Source organism: Marmota monax, unplaced genomic scaffold, assembly GCF_021218885.2.
Source record: "Marmota monax isolate L192 unplaced genomic scaffold, Marmota_monax_Labrador192_F-V1.1 WCK01_AAM20220418_F8-fsc00017, whole genome shotgun sequence".
Taxonomy (NCBI): Eukaryota; Metazoa; Chordata; class Mammalia; order Rodentia; family Sciuridae; genus Marmota; species Marmota monax.
The window spans coordinates 1,897,178-1,914,858 of NW_026695241.1; the positions used below are offsets into that span (position 1 = coordinate 1,897,178).

At 49.2% G+C, this 17,681-nt stretch overlaps 1 protein-coding gene across 1 annotated transcript; it reads right to left on the reverse strand.

Moving 5' to 3' along the window:
• Positions 1-2,115: 2,115 nt before the first annotated feature.
• Positions 2,116-7,148, reverse strand: Tcl1b (TCL1 family AKT coactivator B). Its single transcript, XM_046441111.1, has 3 exons — positions 6,978-7,148; positions 2,534-2,704; positions 2,116-2,169 (listed from the first exon to the last, which is right to left on the reverse strand). The coding sequence occupies exons 1-3, from the start codon at positions 7,146-7,148 to the stop codon at positions 2,116-2,118; spliced, it is 396 nt and encodes a 131-aa protein (XP_046297067.1).
• Between the last annotated feature and the right edge of the window lie 10,533 nt (positions 7,149-17,681).

Genomic DNA, 17,681 nt, shown 5'->3' on the forward strand with positions numbered 1-17,681 from the left:
AAGGGACAGTAAACAAATACATGGACACAGACAAAACACCGAGGCTGTGTTTTGAAGTAGCCACATGAACTGGGCAATTTACCTTTGTGCCTCAGATTCCTCCTCTGTGATATGGGGACAACAATGATAACAGCCACCACCTCATGGGACTCATGTGAGGACTGTCCTAGCAGCCCGAGTTCACGTCGGTAAAGCTTTAAGTGGCACACGGGGCTGTGGAAATGCCAGTTAAATATAGTTAGGAGGCCTCATGATTGTATAGATGAAATAACTCCCAAACTAATTTAAACATGAACACAATAAGACAAAGTTTAAAAGGAGAGTTTGTACCTGGCAGACTTGATTCTAAAACTAACATGAACAGAAGCTGGGAAAACCCCGAGTGAGAAGGGTGAGGAGGACGGGCTAGGGTGCGGGCACTGTGGGCAGGCCAGAGGGGGACCTCCCGGCAGGTGCTCAGGTGGGCGTGGGCACAGGGTGCAGCATAGTCGAGGCAGGAAGACACAGAAAGGCAGATGGGGACTTAGGATATGAAAGGGGAGGCCGGCCTGGGGCCCCAGAGCAGGCCACTCTGGCACAGATGCTCTCGTGATGAGCCACACGTTCAGAAGGGGCTCACACACCCGCCCTGTTTCCTCCTGAAACAGGAGGTGAGGCCACATGAAGACGCCCTCCGTCCACCAGGAGGAAAGGAGCACTCGTCACCCACTGTGGCCCCGGGCCAAGAGCCGTCTGTGCCAGGCGCCTTGTCTTCAGTGACTTCTCCACTGCTAGGGTCAGCTGTCCCCGCCACACCCCTGTCCCCTCAGAGCTTACGACCCTGACCGGCTGGAAGCCTTGCACTGTTGCCTGGGTCTTCATGTCTTTCCGAGGCTCCTGCGTGGCATCAACTTACACTAAACAAACATGAAGGCCTTTCTCTTGCCGATATGGTTATGTCCACTTAATTCTCAGGCCCAGATGAAGACTGTAAGAGGGTGGAGGTAAGACCGGTGCCTCTCCTGCACAATCAAGGTGGCAAGGCACTGGTAAAGGACATGCCAGGCCATAAGTGGAGTCCTAATGACCGGCCTGGCATTGGAAAACAAAAGAATTGCTTAGATTATGACTTTATTTCTCATATGAAAATAAGTTCCAGATGGATTAATGATGTAAACAAGTGAAGTTATAAAATACTAGAAGAAAAAAATGAAAAAAGCCATAATTGCTGAGCAGAGACGTCCTTGCTTAAAAAGAAAAAATAAGAATACACAAAGGAAGAAGCAATAAATAGGACTTTATTAAAAATGAAACATTTCTGCATGGCAGGAAAAAAAATCCCAATAACAAAAACAAGAGAAACCACAAAACAACCCGAACGCAGTAAAAACACAAGAATGGGAGGAAATACTGGCAAAGACGTCACTCCCTCAAAGACGTCACTCCTGCAGTTGTTCCCACGCTTGGTGACCCCTCCCCAGCCAGAGTCTGTGCCCTACCACGTGACTTGGCCAACACGTAGACCTCACACCCCTTCTTCTGTATTGTTGGTGGCAAAAAGTCAAATCTGGTTGAACCCAATTTGACTTATTTTCTAAACCCAACACCAAAACATTACCAGGAAGAAAAGACGGCAATAAAAAAAAGAGGATTCCGTTTCCAATTTGAATTCCTGTCTGCAAGTGGCCTGCTTCAGCGCTGCCTCTCTGGAGAAGCCCTGAGTGGGTCAGAGCTGGATCCTCAAAGGCCAGCCATACCCCAGGACCAGGGCAGACGACGGAGCCAAGACCACTGGACTTTGAGCTTGACTCCAGACTCTCTGGTCTTGGAAAATCATTGTAGCCCCTGGCAACCAGTATTCTTGTCAACCAAGTGGAACCTTAATGTGTACGCCTTGCAGAATTCTTTCAAGGATGAGTGATGGCTGCTATCCAGGGAGTCCCCTGCTTCCTGGGGGTGCTGCATGTAGAGGACAATCATATCCAACGGAGGAGGGCGACAGGGGGCCATGGAAGACAAACTCAGGGACAAGTGGGAGGGAGGTAGACCCACATCCTGACCCATAAAGAGGCGAGTTTCCAGCTGTCCTCTGATCTCGGCACAGGGAGGCTGGGCCCGCCATGCCAGCCCCGTCACTTACTCTCCATGGTAGAGCTGTCGCATGAGGGTCAGCTGCTCCGTGGCCCCGATCTACAGAAGAAGGGCAGCCATCAGAGGCCCTGGGTGAGGGCAGCCACACAGATCACCATGCAGACTGGCAGCAGGAGGCGAGAGGCAGCTGGGGACCTGGGTTCCCTGGATTCCATAGCCCAGGGAAGCCATCGCCTCCACCTCCAACGCCCCCCACCCCATGCACGAGTGCCCACGTGCACATGTGTGTGCCCCTAAACACACACACTCACTCAGGCCTGCGTGTTCTCTGGTGGACCCTGCTAGAGTTGCTTAAGGAAGACAAGAACCCCCCCAGGGGGTGGGGAGAGTGCAGAGGAGGGAGGGGCCGGGGCAGGCATCATTTGTCGCTCACCACTCTCACCCACAGCCACCCCACACTTGCCTGGTCATGGTCCACTATTCGCCAGGTCCTGGAGTCACTTCCTTGGTACTGCTTCCCTGGACAGAGCTGCCACGTGAGGGGCAGCTGGGAGAAGGGCAGCTGGTTGAAGAACAGGGTGCCCTGGGGGTGTACAGGTATCTGCCATAAGTGGACTCTGATGCTGTGTTCACGCTGAAGGGACCAGAGAAGAGGGGCACATCAGGAACAGGCTCCTGGCACAGGGTGGCACTGCGTGACATACAATCCACATGGTCCTGGATGCCCCCCAGCTGGTGGGCTGCTGGGGTCAGAGGTCAAAGGGCATCTTTTCAGAATGCCAGCCTTGACGCCATCTCCTGGGGGCTCCATGTGGAGCTGGGTGACGGCGCTCTTCTGGCCTGCGCCCACCACACCTACTCCACTTCTCCCAACTCAGCCCCTCCACCCTGCCAGCACCCCGGGCTGGCACTCAGTGCACTCTCCAGCTTTGTCTCAGCAATTTGCATAGTTTTAAAAATCCTCTTTTAAAAAACAAAATATTCAGGAGGTGATGGCTCTTCCCCAAGAGAAATGTGCTGCATTTTTGATCCTGACTTCACAAGCTTTTAGTGAACTCAAAGGTCATGAAATCCAGCCAACGCCCAAAGGTATGAAGGTAAAAGTTACAACGATGAACCGCCACCAAGCTCTACATGCAACAAAATAGCCCCACACAGACACCCGCCCAAGCACCTGTCCCCTTTCCTGGTGCCCAAAAGGCTAAGCCAAGGCTGTTCACCCTTCACCAGGCTCTCAAGTGGCCAATGGCTGTTCCCTTTGTCATCCTGAGTCTCGTGAGCCATTTTTATGAGAAAAGCCTTAAATTACATGGCAAACTCTCTCCTTCACTTTGGATTTGGACCTGAGATCAGGGGTCCATAAAAGAAGGGCCATGGACCCAATGTGGCTTGTCAGCTGCTTTTTAAATAAAACTTTATTGTAAATAAAATAGGGCCCCTTCCTTCACACGCCGACTGTGACTGCAGAGCAGTTGCCAGAGTCTTCATGGCTTGCAACAGGACAATTTCTGCTATCTGATCCTTTGCAGAAAGAGTTTGCTGATCCTTGCATTTGGTCATGCTCAGGGGGTCTTGTTCCCACCCTGAGAATATATGTGAAAATACTGATCTACTTAAGAAATAATTTCTTTTCTGGAGAAAAGACACGTTTTTTAACAAATGGTGCTGGGAAAAGTGGATATTCATAGGTAGAAGAATGAAAAGAGACCCTTATCTCCAACCCTGTACAAAAATAAACTCAAAATGAATCAAAGACCTAAGAATTAGATGAGAAACCACATGATTCCTAAAGGAAAGCATAAGGTCAGGGCTGGGGTTGTGGCTCAGTGGTAGAGCACTTGCCTTGCATGTGTAAGGCACTGGGTTCAATTCTCAGCACCAAGTATAAATAAATTAATAAAATAAAGGTCCGTCAACAACTTAAAATTAAAAAAAAATAAAAGAAAACACAGTCAGCACTCTAGCATTTAGGCACAGATAATGGCTTTCTTGAGAGGACCTCTACAGCTCAGGAAATAATGCCAAGAGTTAATAAAGAGGTGGCCTCAAATTAAAAGTCTTCTTCATGGCAAAAGAAACAAGAATGTGAAGAGAGAACCTAGAGACTGGGAGAAAATCTTTGCCAGCTACTTTTCTGACAGAGGATTAATATCTAGAATATATAAAGCAAAAATGTTTTTATTTTTTATCTTTATTTTTATTTATTTATTTGGAATTTATTTATTTATTTATTTATTTGGAATTCAACCCAGTAGTGCTTAACCACTGAGCCATATCCCAGCTTTTAATTTTTTGAAACAAGTTCTCAATAAGTTGCTTAGGGCCTCACTGAATTGCTGAGGCTGACCTGGAACTCACAATCCTCCCATCTCAGCCTTCCAAGTCACTGGGATTAGAGGTGTATGTCACTGCACCCAGCAGAATTAAAAAAAAAAATTAACACCAAAGAAACAGATAACCCAATTAATAAATGGGCAAATGAACTCAACAGATACTTCTCAAAATAAGAAATACAAATGACTATAAATATATGAAACATGTTAACATCAGCAATTAGGAAATGCAAATTAAAACTAAACTGAGATTTGATCTTATTTCAGTCAGATTGGCAGTCATCAAGAATACAAACAATAATAAATTCTGGAGAGGGCAAGGATAAAAAGGAAGTGTAGACAGAACTGTAAATTAGCACAACCACAGTGGAAATCAGCATGCAGGTTCCTCAAAAGGCTCGGCATGGAGCCCCATATGACCCAGCTGTGTCCCTCCTCAGTATTTACCCTGAAGAATTAAAGTCATCATGCCACAGTGACACACGCATACCTAGGTTTATAGCAGCACAATTCACAATAACAAAACCATGGAACCAGCCTAAGTGTCTATCAGTGGAGGAATGCATAAATAAAATGTGCTGTACAGATATAATGGAGTTCTTTTCAGCCATAAAGAAAAATGAAATTATATGTTTTGTGGGAAAGTGGATGAAAAGTTTTGCAGGAGAGCTCAGGAGGTCAAGGGTCATGTGTATTCTCTCCTGTGGAAGCTAGAGAGGAAAAAGGAAAAGAAAGTTGGAAGTAGTATTTCAGGAAAACTAAAGGGAAATCAATAGAGCAAAGATACCGGGGAGGGAGGAGGAAGAGAGACCGGAAATACTGGGGATGACTGTGGCCAAGTTACATTGTTATACTGTGTGCATGTGTGAATACATAAATCCAACATGGTGAATAACTGTAATGGACCAATCAAAAGGAGGAAACAAAGAAATCTTTTTTTCTTTTTTTACATAGGAGGGGAAAAAACCCCATACTCGACCCATGACTAAGTGGCTTGAAGAATCAATTCTATTCTTGCTGATACTTTCTTTACACCATTTTAGTCATCCTGGGCCACACTCCAGTGGCGTTAAGGACACCCACATGTGCAACCATCACCACCAGCATCTCCAGAACGTTTTTCATCTTCCCAAACTAAAACCCCTTCCTATTATTAGACACCACCTCCCCAGTCCCTCTAGCAGGCTGTGGAAACCACCCTGTCCTTCTCTGTGACTGTGACTACTCAAAGTACCTCACGGAAGGGCACATGCGGCCCCTTAGGACTGTCTTCTTTCACTTAGCCCCCCTCCTTGGGTTCTGCACACTGCAGTCCAGCCAGGAGTTCCTTCCCCTTGGAGGCCTCATCCCTCCTGGCACACGCCTTGTCACCGCCCTCATCCATCACTGGGCATTCAGGCGGCCTGCGCCTTCTGGCTATTGTGAATAGTACTTGCACAACTTGTTCACGGCAGTATCTGTTCAAGTCCTTGCTCTGGATTCTTGTGGATCTGCTGGATGATCTAAACTACTTTACTTTCTTCTTTGGTATGGGGGATTGAACCCAGGGGCGCTTTACCACTGAGCCACACCCCCAGTCCTTTTTATTTTGAGACAGGGTCACGCTATGTTACCTAGGGCCTCACTTAAGTTGCCGAGTCTGGCTTTGACCTTGCAATCCTCCTGCCTCAGCTTCCCCGGCCTCTGGATGACAGGTGTGCGTCACTGTGCCTGGCTCTATTTTCACTTTTTTGAGACCACTCTGCACCTTCCCTACACTCAACACTTTCCTGGGATTTTTTAAAGCTGAAAATATTTGGTCCAGAACTTTTTGAGTATCTCCCCTATTTTCCACAGGGAAGAAAGGACTTTCAAAGTTCTCTTGCAAAATTTTCAGAATAACCTATTTGTTAAGCAATGTGCTGTGTTGTTTAAAATGCCCATCAATTGTTTATTATGTTTTCAGTAATATTTTAAATACTTGGAGAAGTACTTACCATAATACATAGAGGTATTTATTTTATCCTTCAAAGATGGGCTCTGATCTAAATCCCTTACCTGGGTTTCCAACCTGATTATTGTTATCACCTGGGGAGCTTTTGAAACAGCATGTAGGACTCCAGCCAAGCCTCCTGAATCAATTTCCAAAGGTGGGATGTGTTACCTCTTCAGGGCTCCCCAGGCCATTCACGCCCTGGGCCATGTCTGCGGCTCATTTGTGAGAGGTACCTTATTCTCCCTTGTCAGACTGGGAATCTGGACCCAACCACACTGTCACACTTGGGCCCACGGGCTGCATCCAGATGGCAAAGCCTTCATGCCAGTCCTAGCCCCTTTCATCTGGAGAACTCCTGCTCATCCCAGAAAGCCCAGCTTAACAGCTGTCCCAAGTGAAAGCCTTCTCAGCATGCCCGGCACAGGACTAGGCCCTGAGTGCTCTCAACCTCCGACCTTAGCATGCTGGACGGCAGAGCTCTACCCCCAGGCCGAATCCAGGCTGTTTGCCCTTCCCCCACTCCGGACCCACAAGGGTGGGGTCCGCTGTGCATACCCCGCCCCTCTCCTCGCAGCCTCCCCTCTCACCCCAGGACTCACTGTGCTGGCGGTGGGGAAGCACCTGGCCTGAGCCCGCTGGGAGGGACTGATACACAGGGCCACTGTCACCCAGCTCCTCCCCTCCTCGTCCCTGTAGATGCCAGGCCTTTGGACACACAGGCGGTGGGGGGGCGCCCTGAGGAGCAGAGAAGGGGAAGCAACGGAAGCCATGGCAGGGTGCGCTCCAAGCAGGCCTGGAGGCCGGTGTGGGGTCCCCTAAGTGCGCATCCTCCTTAGGAGGAGCCTATCCCACGCGGGGCGGGACCGGCGAGGAGGCGGGGCAGCCTGGTCAGGGTGCAATTAGGGGCGGGGCCTAAGAGCAGTGGGTGAGAAATAGGGGCTCACTGTCCTGGAGCTGCATGGCAGAAGGGCAGCCCCTGGGGACAGAGCTGCCCAGGCTTGGGCTCGGGCCTCTCCTCACCAGGGCTGAGTGATCTCCAAGACCAAAGCTCCGGCTCCCTTTGGTCCGCTGCAGCTCCTCTCTGGGCACCTTCCCCCGCCCCCATTTTCCCATGGGTGATTTTATTTTTCCCCTCTGACACCCGCTGCTACCTCCCTGCACAGACTCAGAGCTTGCAGGCACTGCCCACCCTTGGTCTCCAGCACCCTGGGCCCAGTCGTCCAACAGGATTTCGAGTCACGAACCCTTCTTGGTTTTAGAGGTATTGGGCGTGGGGCTGTGAGCTCAGAGCTTGGGTGCCTACCAGTGTCTGGTCTGGACCCATCCCGGCAAATCCATCTCCCTCTCCTCAACAAAGAAGCCAGCAACCAGGAGACTTGAGGTCAGGATCCTGCAAAGCATGAGCTAAACAGGCCATGGAGGGTGGGGGGCCGGCTTTTTAGCACTATCCTTCCCACCTGGCCTGGCTGCCTTATCGGCTCAGCTTTGCTAAGACGTGGCAGAAGCTCAATCATCTAGCAAGAAGCAGACCCTCTAGGTCAGCACGGAGGGTTCACTTCCTGCACAGTGAACACCATCATCTTCCTTTTGAAAACTGCAAACAGGATGAAAATCACAAGCTGGGTGGCAGAAGAAAGAGGAACTCAGCTGTCCTTGCCCACCTGGCCACGTGGGCTCACTACTTGAAATGGGCAGACTCTGCCCTAGGGAAATCCATGGTGGCTGCTACGAAATGGCAGTGGGGTTCCAAGGTGGTGGCCAGGAACACCACCCTGGGAGGCAGGTGATACGCAGAAGTCCTTTGTCCTTCAGCTGGCCTTTGTCCAGAGCACATCTGAGATGTGGTTATATCTCCTTGACAAGTTGTCCATCTCTGCTACTTGTGACCTGAAGGATTCACTCTCCAGATTGGACGTCACCAGCGTCTCTGGGAAGCACATAGATCTCTCCAGAGTTTCTCCCTCTCTTTGTCACATACTGACAATGTAATCATGTCCAGCTCAATGCAGTCCTCCTCCAGCAGAGGAGGCCCTTCCCAAGCCCTGCCCCAGGTGTCATGGTGGAGGGCACCCAGCTGGGGGATGATTCCAGACCATGCACGGGGCACTGTGCAGGCCTCGGAAGGCTGGGCAGGAGTCACAGAGCCCTCCGCACATTTTGTGTACTGGGGCAAAATGTCAGGGCAGACAAGGTGCAAGTGGTAGAGAGCCTAGATATAGCATGGCACCAATGGAATGGGGACATTTAGGCCACTGGGGAGGCAGCATGAATAAAGACAGGGAGGAGAGGAAATTCAGTGTGTATTTGGAGACCAGGGCACAATGGAAATGATCCAGGGTTAAGGATGCAGGCTCTGTGGTAAGGATAGGGATGTGGCTGAGCTCTGGTGCCCCAGGGTAAGGACTGGCAGTGCCAGTGTGGCCAGAATGAGGGGCAAGGACAGGGCTCCAGAGGAGTGATGGCCATACCCACCTGCAGGAGCTCCTACTAATGATAAGAATGACCTAGCCATTGAGCCAGAGCGTGTCTGCTAGGAAAGGATCAGATGGAGAGTGCAGATAATAACTCAGACCAGAAAAAGGTCCAGCTCGGCTGGCCTCAGTGACGGGAACAAGTTGTCAGAATGACACAGAAACTCAACCCAACCGTAGAAATGGGGGTTTGGGGGAGTTTTCCTCCATCCGGAGCTTTGAAGATGCACTGTTTTCTTCCAAAGATGTTATTCTGTCTAGACGAATTCTTCCCTGTTATTCTGTTAATACCACCATTTAAAGACTACTTTCTCGCCTGTACTGTTATCACTTCTCTCATGAATATGGGCCAAATGTGCACAGATGTTTTTGGACGCACACCTGTTCCAGGAGTCTGCTTGTCCATCTTTATGTTGATACCTCAGTGCTAGTGACCATCGCTTTAAAGGGGTCCTGAGATCTTAGAATGTGAGTTCCCCGCCTTTGTTGCTCTTCTGGGTGTCCTCGGCAGAGTTATTGTTTTGGGGTGAGATTAACATTTAAATTAGTGAACTTTGGGCATAGCACCTTCCCCTCCATAATGTGAGGTCCTTGCCCAATCAGTTGAAGGGTCCAAATATAGCAGAATGACCAGCCTCCCCAAGCAAGACAGAATCCTAGTTGATGGCCTTCAGACAGGAACTGCACCATTGGCTCTCTGGAGTCCACCAGCCCATGCTGCAGATTTGTGACTTGCTTGATCCATAATCATGTGAGCCCAATTCCTTTTTTTTTTTTTTTTTTTGGTACCAGGGATTGAGCCCAGGGGAGCTCAACCACTGAGTCACATCCCCAGCCCTTTTATATATTTTATTTAGAGACCAGGTCTCACTGAGTTGCTTAGTGCCTCACTAAGTTGCTGAGGCTGGCTTTGAACTCTCCATCTTCCTGCCTGGGTCTCCGGAGCCTCTGGGGTTACAGGTGTCACCACCACACCCGGCAAGCCAGTTCTGTATAGTAAATCACTGTCTGTTTGTGCGTGCGTGCGACCACATACACACACAAACACACACACACACACACACACTCCCCTATTGGTTCTGTTTCTCTGGAGAACCCTGACTAATCCAGCTGTCCTCTGCCCTTTACATTTCTATATGAACTTTAAAATCATTCTGTTAACTTCCCTGCTTGTGCTCCACAAAGCAAGCCTGCTGGGATTCTAGTTTGGATTGTGCTAAATCTATGGGGATATTTTGAGGAGAATTGACATCTCACCATTCTGGACCTTATAATCCACTGATATTATATGGTCTATCCCTCTACATCTTAGATTGTCCCTCATTTTTCTGTACGGTTTCATTAAATTTATTCTTAGGTATTTGATACTATTTTAAGTGGTGTTATTTTAAATTCTGATATACATACACACATATATACATATATGATCAGAGAGAGAGAGAGAGAGAGAGAGACTGGTACAGAAAAGTACAACCGATTTTTGCACATTGATCCTATTTCCAAAGACCTGGGTAATTTCACTTAACTCTAATAGTAAGCTATTTTGGAATATTCTTAGCCACAGTGTCTCCAATTATTTTTATATCACCCTTTCTCCCCTCTGTCGGGAAGTCCACATTTTTGGAGCTTTGAAGTTGTGTGTCGAGCCTCCTGTGCTTGGTTTGAATTGGTTTTCCCTATTTTTCTTTCCTTTGTGAGCTTCAGCTTTGTTCTTTTGTACTGACTCATCTTGCAGGTTACTAATCCTGACGTCTGCTGTGTCCAATCTACTCTTAAACTGGACATTGATTTCTTAACCGCAGATATTATATTTATTAGCTCCAGAGTGTCAATTTGATGCACCTTTCAAGCATTTCTCTGATAATCTCCCCCTTTCTAGCCATTTGTCCATCATTCTGCTTCCTTGGACATACTAATTGTGTAAGTCAGCTTGTCATCTCTGTGACCAAAATACCTGACAAGAACATTTTTGAGGAGGAAAGATATTTTGGCTCAGGGTTTCAGAGGATTCTGTCCATGGTCGGCTGGTTCCAAGGCAGAAATTCATGGTAGTCGGGTATGAAAGAGGAAAGATCCTCAGCTCACGGTAGCCAGGAAGCAGAGAGAGAGAGAGAGCGAGCGAGCGAGAGCGAGCATCTGGAAGGTGCCAGAGATAGAGTCCCCAAGGCCACACCCCAGTGTGCCCCACCTGCCTAGAGTTACCACCTCCCAGTAGTCCATTCAAATTGTTATGCCCTCAAATGACTGATCCACTGATGAGGTCAGATGTCCCGACCAGCAGGACACATCAACGTGGGCAGCGAACCTAGGCGGGGAGGAATGAAGGGACAAGAGACACAGAAGGATGACAGCAAGACAGGAGTTCTGATCAAGCTGCAAACTTTTATTGGTCACACAGGGGTATTTGTACGCTGGGGATGGGGAAGCTCTCTTATCAGCAGTTGCTGGATGTCTGCACAAGGTGAGATAACCGCAGGATGTTTCAGGAAGATAGGTGGCCGCAGGATGTCTCAGGGAGATAGATGGCTGCCGGGTGTCTCCCAGGCAGGATGTCTCCCAGGGGGCTGTTTCTTGTAAGTGTCAGGCTATTCTTTGAAGGAGAATTTCCTTCTAGCCCCTGACAGTCAGAGCCCTCGTGATCCAATCGTGTCACCTCTGAACATGGCTGCCTTGCCTGACACATAAGCTTTGGGGGGACATTCCAGATTCCAACCAAATCCTAACTAATACCTAGTAACTAGTGGTAGTTTTTTGTTTTTGTTTTTTTTAAGTTTTTGTCTGAGTACTCTGGTTTCTAGTGGGTCTACTTTTATCATCTGTTTTTCTCTTGATTTTCAATTCATTGGTCCTCTCTCCCAGCATAATTTTAAAATGTCGTATATAAGAACACTGTAAAGGCTCTAGGTAATGTTCTCTTCTATCCAGAGAGAGTTAGGCACTGAAGAGCACCATCTAATCTCAACAAAGACTCAGCCGAGTCCAGGCTGGGTTGTGGTTCCACTAGGACTGAAGGGGCACCCCCTTTCTCCACAGAAAAGACGTAACTGGGCCTCTCCAGAAATCTTCACCCAGACTGATTTTGGGACTGTCAGCAAAAGAGTCTCTGCAAAAGAGTTCAATGTAGATAAACTATTTTTGTGTTGCCCTGTTTTACTTGGCCACTGGCCAAGAAGATACCAGCACTCCAGGTGCTGGAGACCCCCTCACTAGTTTTTCACAAACGTATCCAGTATAGTGCTTTGAAGAAATGTGCAAACAAGGCCTCTAGCCTTGATCTGGGCTTCACAGAGACGTCTACATTCCTAAGAAAGAGAAGTTACAATTGTTCTCCATGGTAACAGCTGACAAGGGGAGAATAGAAAGGGGAGAAGAAGCTCCCCCCTTCTCAGGTGTTGTCCTTGAAGGGTTAACTTGCCCAAAACAGTGAGAGAAAAAGCTGCTTTATGTGAACTTCTGCAGACTGTGAACTTCTGAGCCCCTCCCTTACATGCTGGGTGTAAAACTCTGAAACTCCCTGAACTCGGGGTTCGGGGGATTGATTGATTACAGCAAAAGCTGTGCCCTCTGCACCTGGTTGGAGCCAAATAAAGCTGTTTCCTGCTATCTTCAGTACCTTGCCTCCTTTGTCCCTACAACAGGACCAGTCGTTGGCCGCCGCCGGTTTGCCTGCTCCTAGAGGGCGCCCTCAGTCAAGATCCCGGGGAGCCCTCGGCTCAGCAGAGTCTGCAGGAAACTCACTTTGCCTGTTTGGAGGTTTGGCTGTGCTTGTCATCATCCCGCCCTGAACCACTTCAAGTGGGAAGAGGCCTCTGGAGAGAGGAGCCACCACTCGTCTCCACCTTGGTCCAGCGTGAGCCAGTTCAGCAAGTTTGCTCAGGAAGAAGCAGCGCAGGTGTCTGATGGCACGGGTCAGGCCACCGTCCTCCAGAGCCTCCAGCTCTTGCCCCATTGTTCTCAGGGGCTGTACCTTTGGCTTCTGAGGAGATCACAAGAACTCCGCTCTGCTTCCCAAGGAGTCCTTGGGGGGCTGTATAGCCACCCACTATACAGCTTCGTCCTTCTACACGCCCTTCACGGGGGGCTGGCCCACAGCAGCAGCCCTCCTCTGGCCTCTGGCCTGTGCCCAGGCCATCAGATGGCCCTGGGGAAAGTCACAGCCATGTGGCCCTCAGCTCTGAGCATCCTCTCCCCACAACTTAACTGCCTCTGCCCCTTGTTGCTCTCACAGATCCTGATGCTTAGGAAAATATGACTTTCATCTTTACCCAGATGTATCCACAGCCTGGCAGTTGAACTGGCCTGCTGTAAGCAACGCCTTCTTGTCCTGGGGGACTGAGGGTTTCTTTCTTTCTTTCTTTTTAAGATAGAAGAATTAAACTACATTTGTTTGTGCTGAGGGAGGTGGTTTAGGGAGAACAATGACAGGCCAGGAATAAATTGAAGGCAGCTCTTGAGGAAAATAGCACTGTGGATGGCGTGGTCTCGAGGGGAGAGGGCTCTTTTCCAGTGTCACTGAGGGAAGACGAGGAGCGAGGTGTACGGAAGGGCTCAGGTTAGCGGTGCTGAGAAGAGGAAATTCCCTTTGTTTCCGTCTAGGGGTGCTGGGTTCGTTGTCTCCATTCAGCAAAGAATTGAAGAACAGACGCAGAGATCTGAGCAAGAAGTAGGTTTACTGCAAAGGTGACAGAGACACAAAGATAGGCTTCTCCAAAGACACCCCAGGGCCGGAGAGTAAGTAGGTATTTTGGCCTGTTGTTTTTATGATCTCTGGAATTTCCTCCTTTCCTGATCATCCCCCCACCACATGCTCCTCACTATAACTGACAGGTGCCCCCTCTGTCCACACATCTGTGTTATTTTTTCTATTGGATCCCCAACAAATACAGAAGTGTCGGCCTAATTGGGTCCCCACTTGTGTCCACCAGCACTTTCATCAAGCAGGAAGTTGACCTCATCAGAAGGCCCTCTTGGTGCTCCTTTGTCCTGGCCCTGCCCCAACCTCCTCACTCGCCATCTTGCCCTGGCTGCCTGCGCCCTTCTGGATCTCCCTTACTGAGTTCCCCCACCTTTCACAAGATAAAATGACAATGGCTTAGAGTGGCCTCACCTTGAAAAATAAGTAGGTGAAAATATTCACAATCACAGAAAACATGTTTATGACCTTGATATGAACGACCTTCTTAAAGATGATGCACAAAGCAAATGAAGAGGGTATTAGTTCTGAGACACCGAGCAGTGGACCTTCTTATGGCAGTAGATGAAGTTAAAAAAAACAGTGACAGAGTAAGAGGAAATACTAATGTCACATTGCAAGGGATTAGTATATAAAAGGAACTCTTATGAGTCAGTAAGTAAAAGGTACCAGCCATTAGGAACATAGGGGATGGCCAGAATAAATCCACAGAAAAGGAAATGCACATGACTGATGGCCATATGCAAAGATCTCCACTTCAGAAGGAGTCCGGAAAATGCCAACTTCTAAAAATAAGATACGTTTTAAAAATCTACAATAGTAGCAAAAAAAAAGCCCACTTGGTAATATCAAATGTTGTCAAGTGGTGTGCTTTGTGGTATTGGCCAGGTCCCTGCTCCACTAGGAGTGGGTGGGATGGGACCTGGCTCCTTCTCCCTTTGTCACCTGGCCCATCAGTTTACTAAACTAGCAGACCAGGATGGGGCAAAGAAATACAGGATTCTTTACTGAACGTTGGGTCCATTTCAGGAGGAAGATTTTGAAACAGAAAAGACAAATACAAGCATTCTAGAGGTTTTTCCTTGAGTTTGGTGAGGCAGATGACCCCAGTAACTTAGGTATCCTCAAGGAGAGATGATTCCCCAGTGGACTGTCACCTGTCTGCTAGCCTGCCCGCTGCCTTCTGGGCAGTCCCTTGACTCACAAGCATCCATTTCCTACGTCTTCTACTTGGAGAGATGCTACCAAACTGTCCCTTCCTATGTCCCTCTCTCTCCATCATGCAGAGTCCCCATCCTTGGTGGAGAGCAGGCACAGGCTTGGTCAGGTGGTGAGTGGTGCCCAGCCTACAAGCCTGAGTAGGGAGGGTGCACTTAGAGTGCCAGGCTCCAGGCTGTTGGGCAAGGCTGAGCCTGGCCGCTGCCATTCAAGCTTCCTGTGGCAAGGGCTGCAAGCCAGCCAGTTATGTCACTAATAGATCTGTAAGTTGGAACTCCTCCCAGGGACAGACACCCCCGCCCCCATGGTGTAAAACAATCTAAAACCACGTTGAGGGGCAGCACTTGTGCATTAGCTGAATATGGCTCTGCCCTTTGCAAACTCTGGTCTCCACTGTTATGGACAGGTACTCCCAATTGTTTTGCTGTTCCCACAAGGAGGGGACAGGGAGAGGGGACAGGATTTATTCACAGCTGGGCTTTGTTGGAGGAAGACCCAGGGTTAAGCCCATTTAGTCCAGCCATTCCTTCTGCCTCCCCCAACAGGTGGAGAGAGAGGGTCCCTCCAATGCGATCACAGTATTTTCCACTTGCAAACAAGTTAGGAAACCCAAAGGGCAGTGTCCAGCCCACAACAGGACCTCTGGCCTCTGCTTCCTTCAGAATAACTTTCTCCCGCCTTTTCCTCAGACTTCGGTTGAAGCATCAGCCTCATTTGGCCTTGACATCTATTGCCTGGATGCTATTTCAGGATTTCCATCTCCACAAGGTTCTGGCTCCCAAACCAAGAGGCCGCCCAGAGCCCTTGAAAGTCTCTGGGGTTTGCTGTCAAACAGCGCTGAACACATAGCTTGGCTCTGGCACTTGGTCACTGTGTGACCTTGAGCTTATAACTTAACCTTTTGGGGCTTCCTCTTCCTCACAACGTGGTGTCTGCCTTATAGGTTGTTACAAGAAGTGTCAATAACACTTGTAAAGCCTCCAGCACAGGGGAGGTCCTCCATCAATGGCCATATATCAACGGGGGAACAGAGACGCTCTCTTACTCGTCTCAGTGTACCCAGCATCAAATTAGTGCCAGAAACATTGGAAGGACACAGTGAATACTTGTTGGGACGAAATATCCTTTAGCCAAGTTGTTTCATGTTTCAAAACCATTCCAGTCAAGCCCAACATGAGTGCAGAGGTGTGCTGGAAATATAAGTCATTCAGAGACACTCTTCCTGCCAACGTCTCATAAAAATGTCCTTGAAAATAAAAGTGTTCACAGCCGAGTGTCAAGAATCTGCAGTGAAATCAAGAGATCCAAGGGGTTGGGAGACACAAAATATCCTCTAGTGCAGATGGTCCCCCAGGGTCCCCATGATTGTCATGTCTTCTTTAGGAGGTCTGCTTTGTGACAGGTCCATTTAGGTTGGCAGAGCTGCCTAGGTAACTTGTGCCATCTGATTGGCTGCTTTAAGTTAGCAAAGTCACCAGCCAAGGTGACATGAGGGATCTGATTGGTCATGGGGGCTGCATCCTGTGCCTGGAGCGTATTCCTGTCTTGGAGTGGAGCCTCCCTGGGCACGTGCAGGGCTCCACCTGCATCTTCTCTCTGCAGCCTCTCCCTTGGGCTCCTTGGGATGTGGCTTTTAAATGATTCTCTGTTTCATCTATCAGAATGACCCAGAAGGAAGCAATTGTCTTTAAGTGGGTCATTCCCTGAAGCATGGTGGCAGCCTTCTTATGCAGAAGAAAGTGGGTCTTTGCAAAGAGCAAGCATCCAACCAAAGGCTGGGGTGAGGGAAGGGAGGCTGGCATGTGTCGGAGCTCCTGGTGGGAACCGTGCTTCAATCTTATCCTCGTTTTGGAGATGAAGAACCAAGGCACAGAGAGCAGCCGTCCCTGGGCCAAGATCACAGAGCTAGTTGGTGTATCTGATTCCAAAGTCCCAACTCCCACCCACTACACCACGTGCATGGTGAACACTGAGAACTCTTAGCAACCTGCACAAGCTGCGCACCTGTGCCCTAGTAACTCAGCAAACCTTGCACTGCCAAGGACTGATCATTGGTGCAATCCATGCAAGGCACCGGGTGTCCTGCTCCAAGCGACTCCAGCACAACAGAGGGCATCGTCTTATTTAAACTCAGGCTCTGTCGGATCCAGTTTGGGAGATGATCTGGGGATGAGGTGGAGAGGACCTCACTGCACAAACATACTGTGTGGAATGCCCGATGGACAAGCTCATGGCCATGGTTGCTTAGAGATCCTGGGACCCAAGGACACCAATCCTTATATGTAGCCTTTTGGGGTCACTGTTCATGCAGATATCATGAAGACTCTGCTGGTTAGAAGCAAGCCTTGCCCACCACCGCATCCTGAGCACCTTCCAACCTGAGATCAGCTCCTCAAACACATATTGATCCGTCACAGAACCAGAGGCCCATGTCTGACCCAGCTTTGTTTTGAGCCCTGCTTGCTGACCATCTCCTTGATGTGAGCTGGAGAGATACACGCCCTAATTCTCAGGGCTTACAGTGGGCCTGGCATATGCTGGTGCCTAGTCAGTGAGTGGGAACCCACATCTTCCCCTGACAGCCTTGAGCCGGCTGCAGGTGAGGCCATACAGAGCAGCCTAGGGAGCATGGAGTCAGAAGGAGACACCAAAGTTCAGATTTGGGAATGGACACCTACTGGCTTGGGATGGTGAACACATCCCTGAAGCACTCTGAACACGGTGGGTTGCTGAGGAGAGAGTATGGTGGCCCTGTGGACAAGTCCCTGTAGGCCTGACAGCAGGAGACCAGCACACACAGGAGGCTGCTGCAAAAGTCCTGGGGAGGTGGCCGGTGGCCTCTTGAGTGGTAGAGACACGTGGAGAAGGGACCAGAACAGGATGTACTTCAGAGGATGATTGGCAGGTTGGGTGGGGTGTGA

What these genes read in the sequence shown, in the direction of transcription:
- Tcl1b (XM_046441111.1), bottom strand. Translation starts at nt 7,148, where the DNA reads ATGGCTTCCGTTGCTTCCCCTTCTCTGCTCCTCAGGGCGCCCCCCCAC. An exon ending in GCTTCCCCACCGCCAGCACA is followed by an intron (nt 2,705 to 6,977) that starts GTGAGTCCTGGG and finishes TGGTCCCTTCAG; the next exon opens with CGTGAACACAGCATCAGAGT. An exon ending in GAATAGTGGACCATGACCAG is followed by an intron (nt 2,170 to 2,533) that starts GCAAGTGTGGGG and finishes CTTCTTCTGTAG; the next exon opens with ATCGGGGCCACGGAGCAGCT.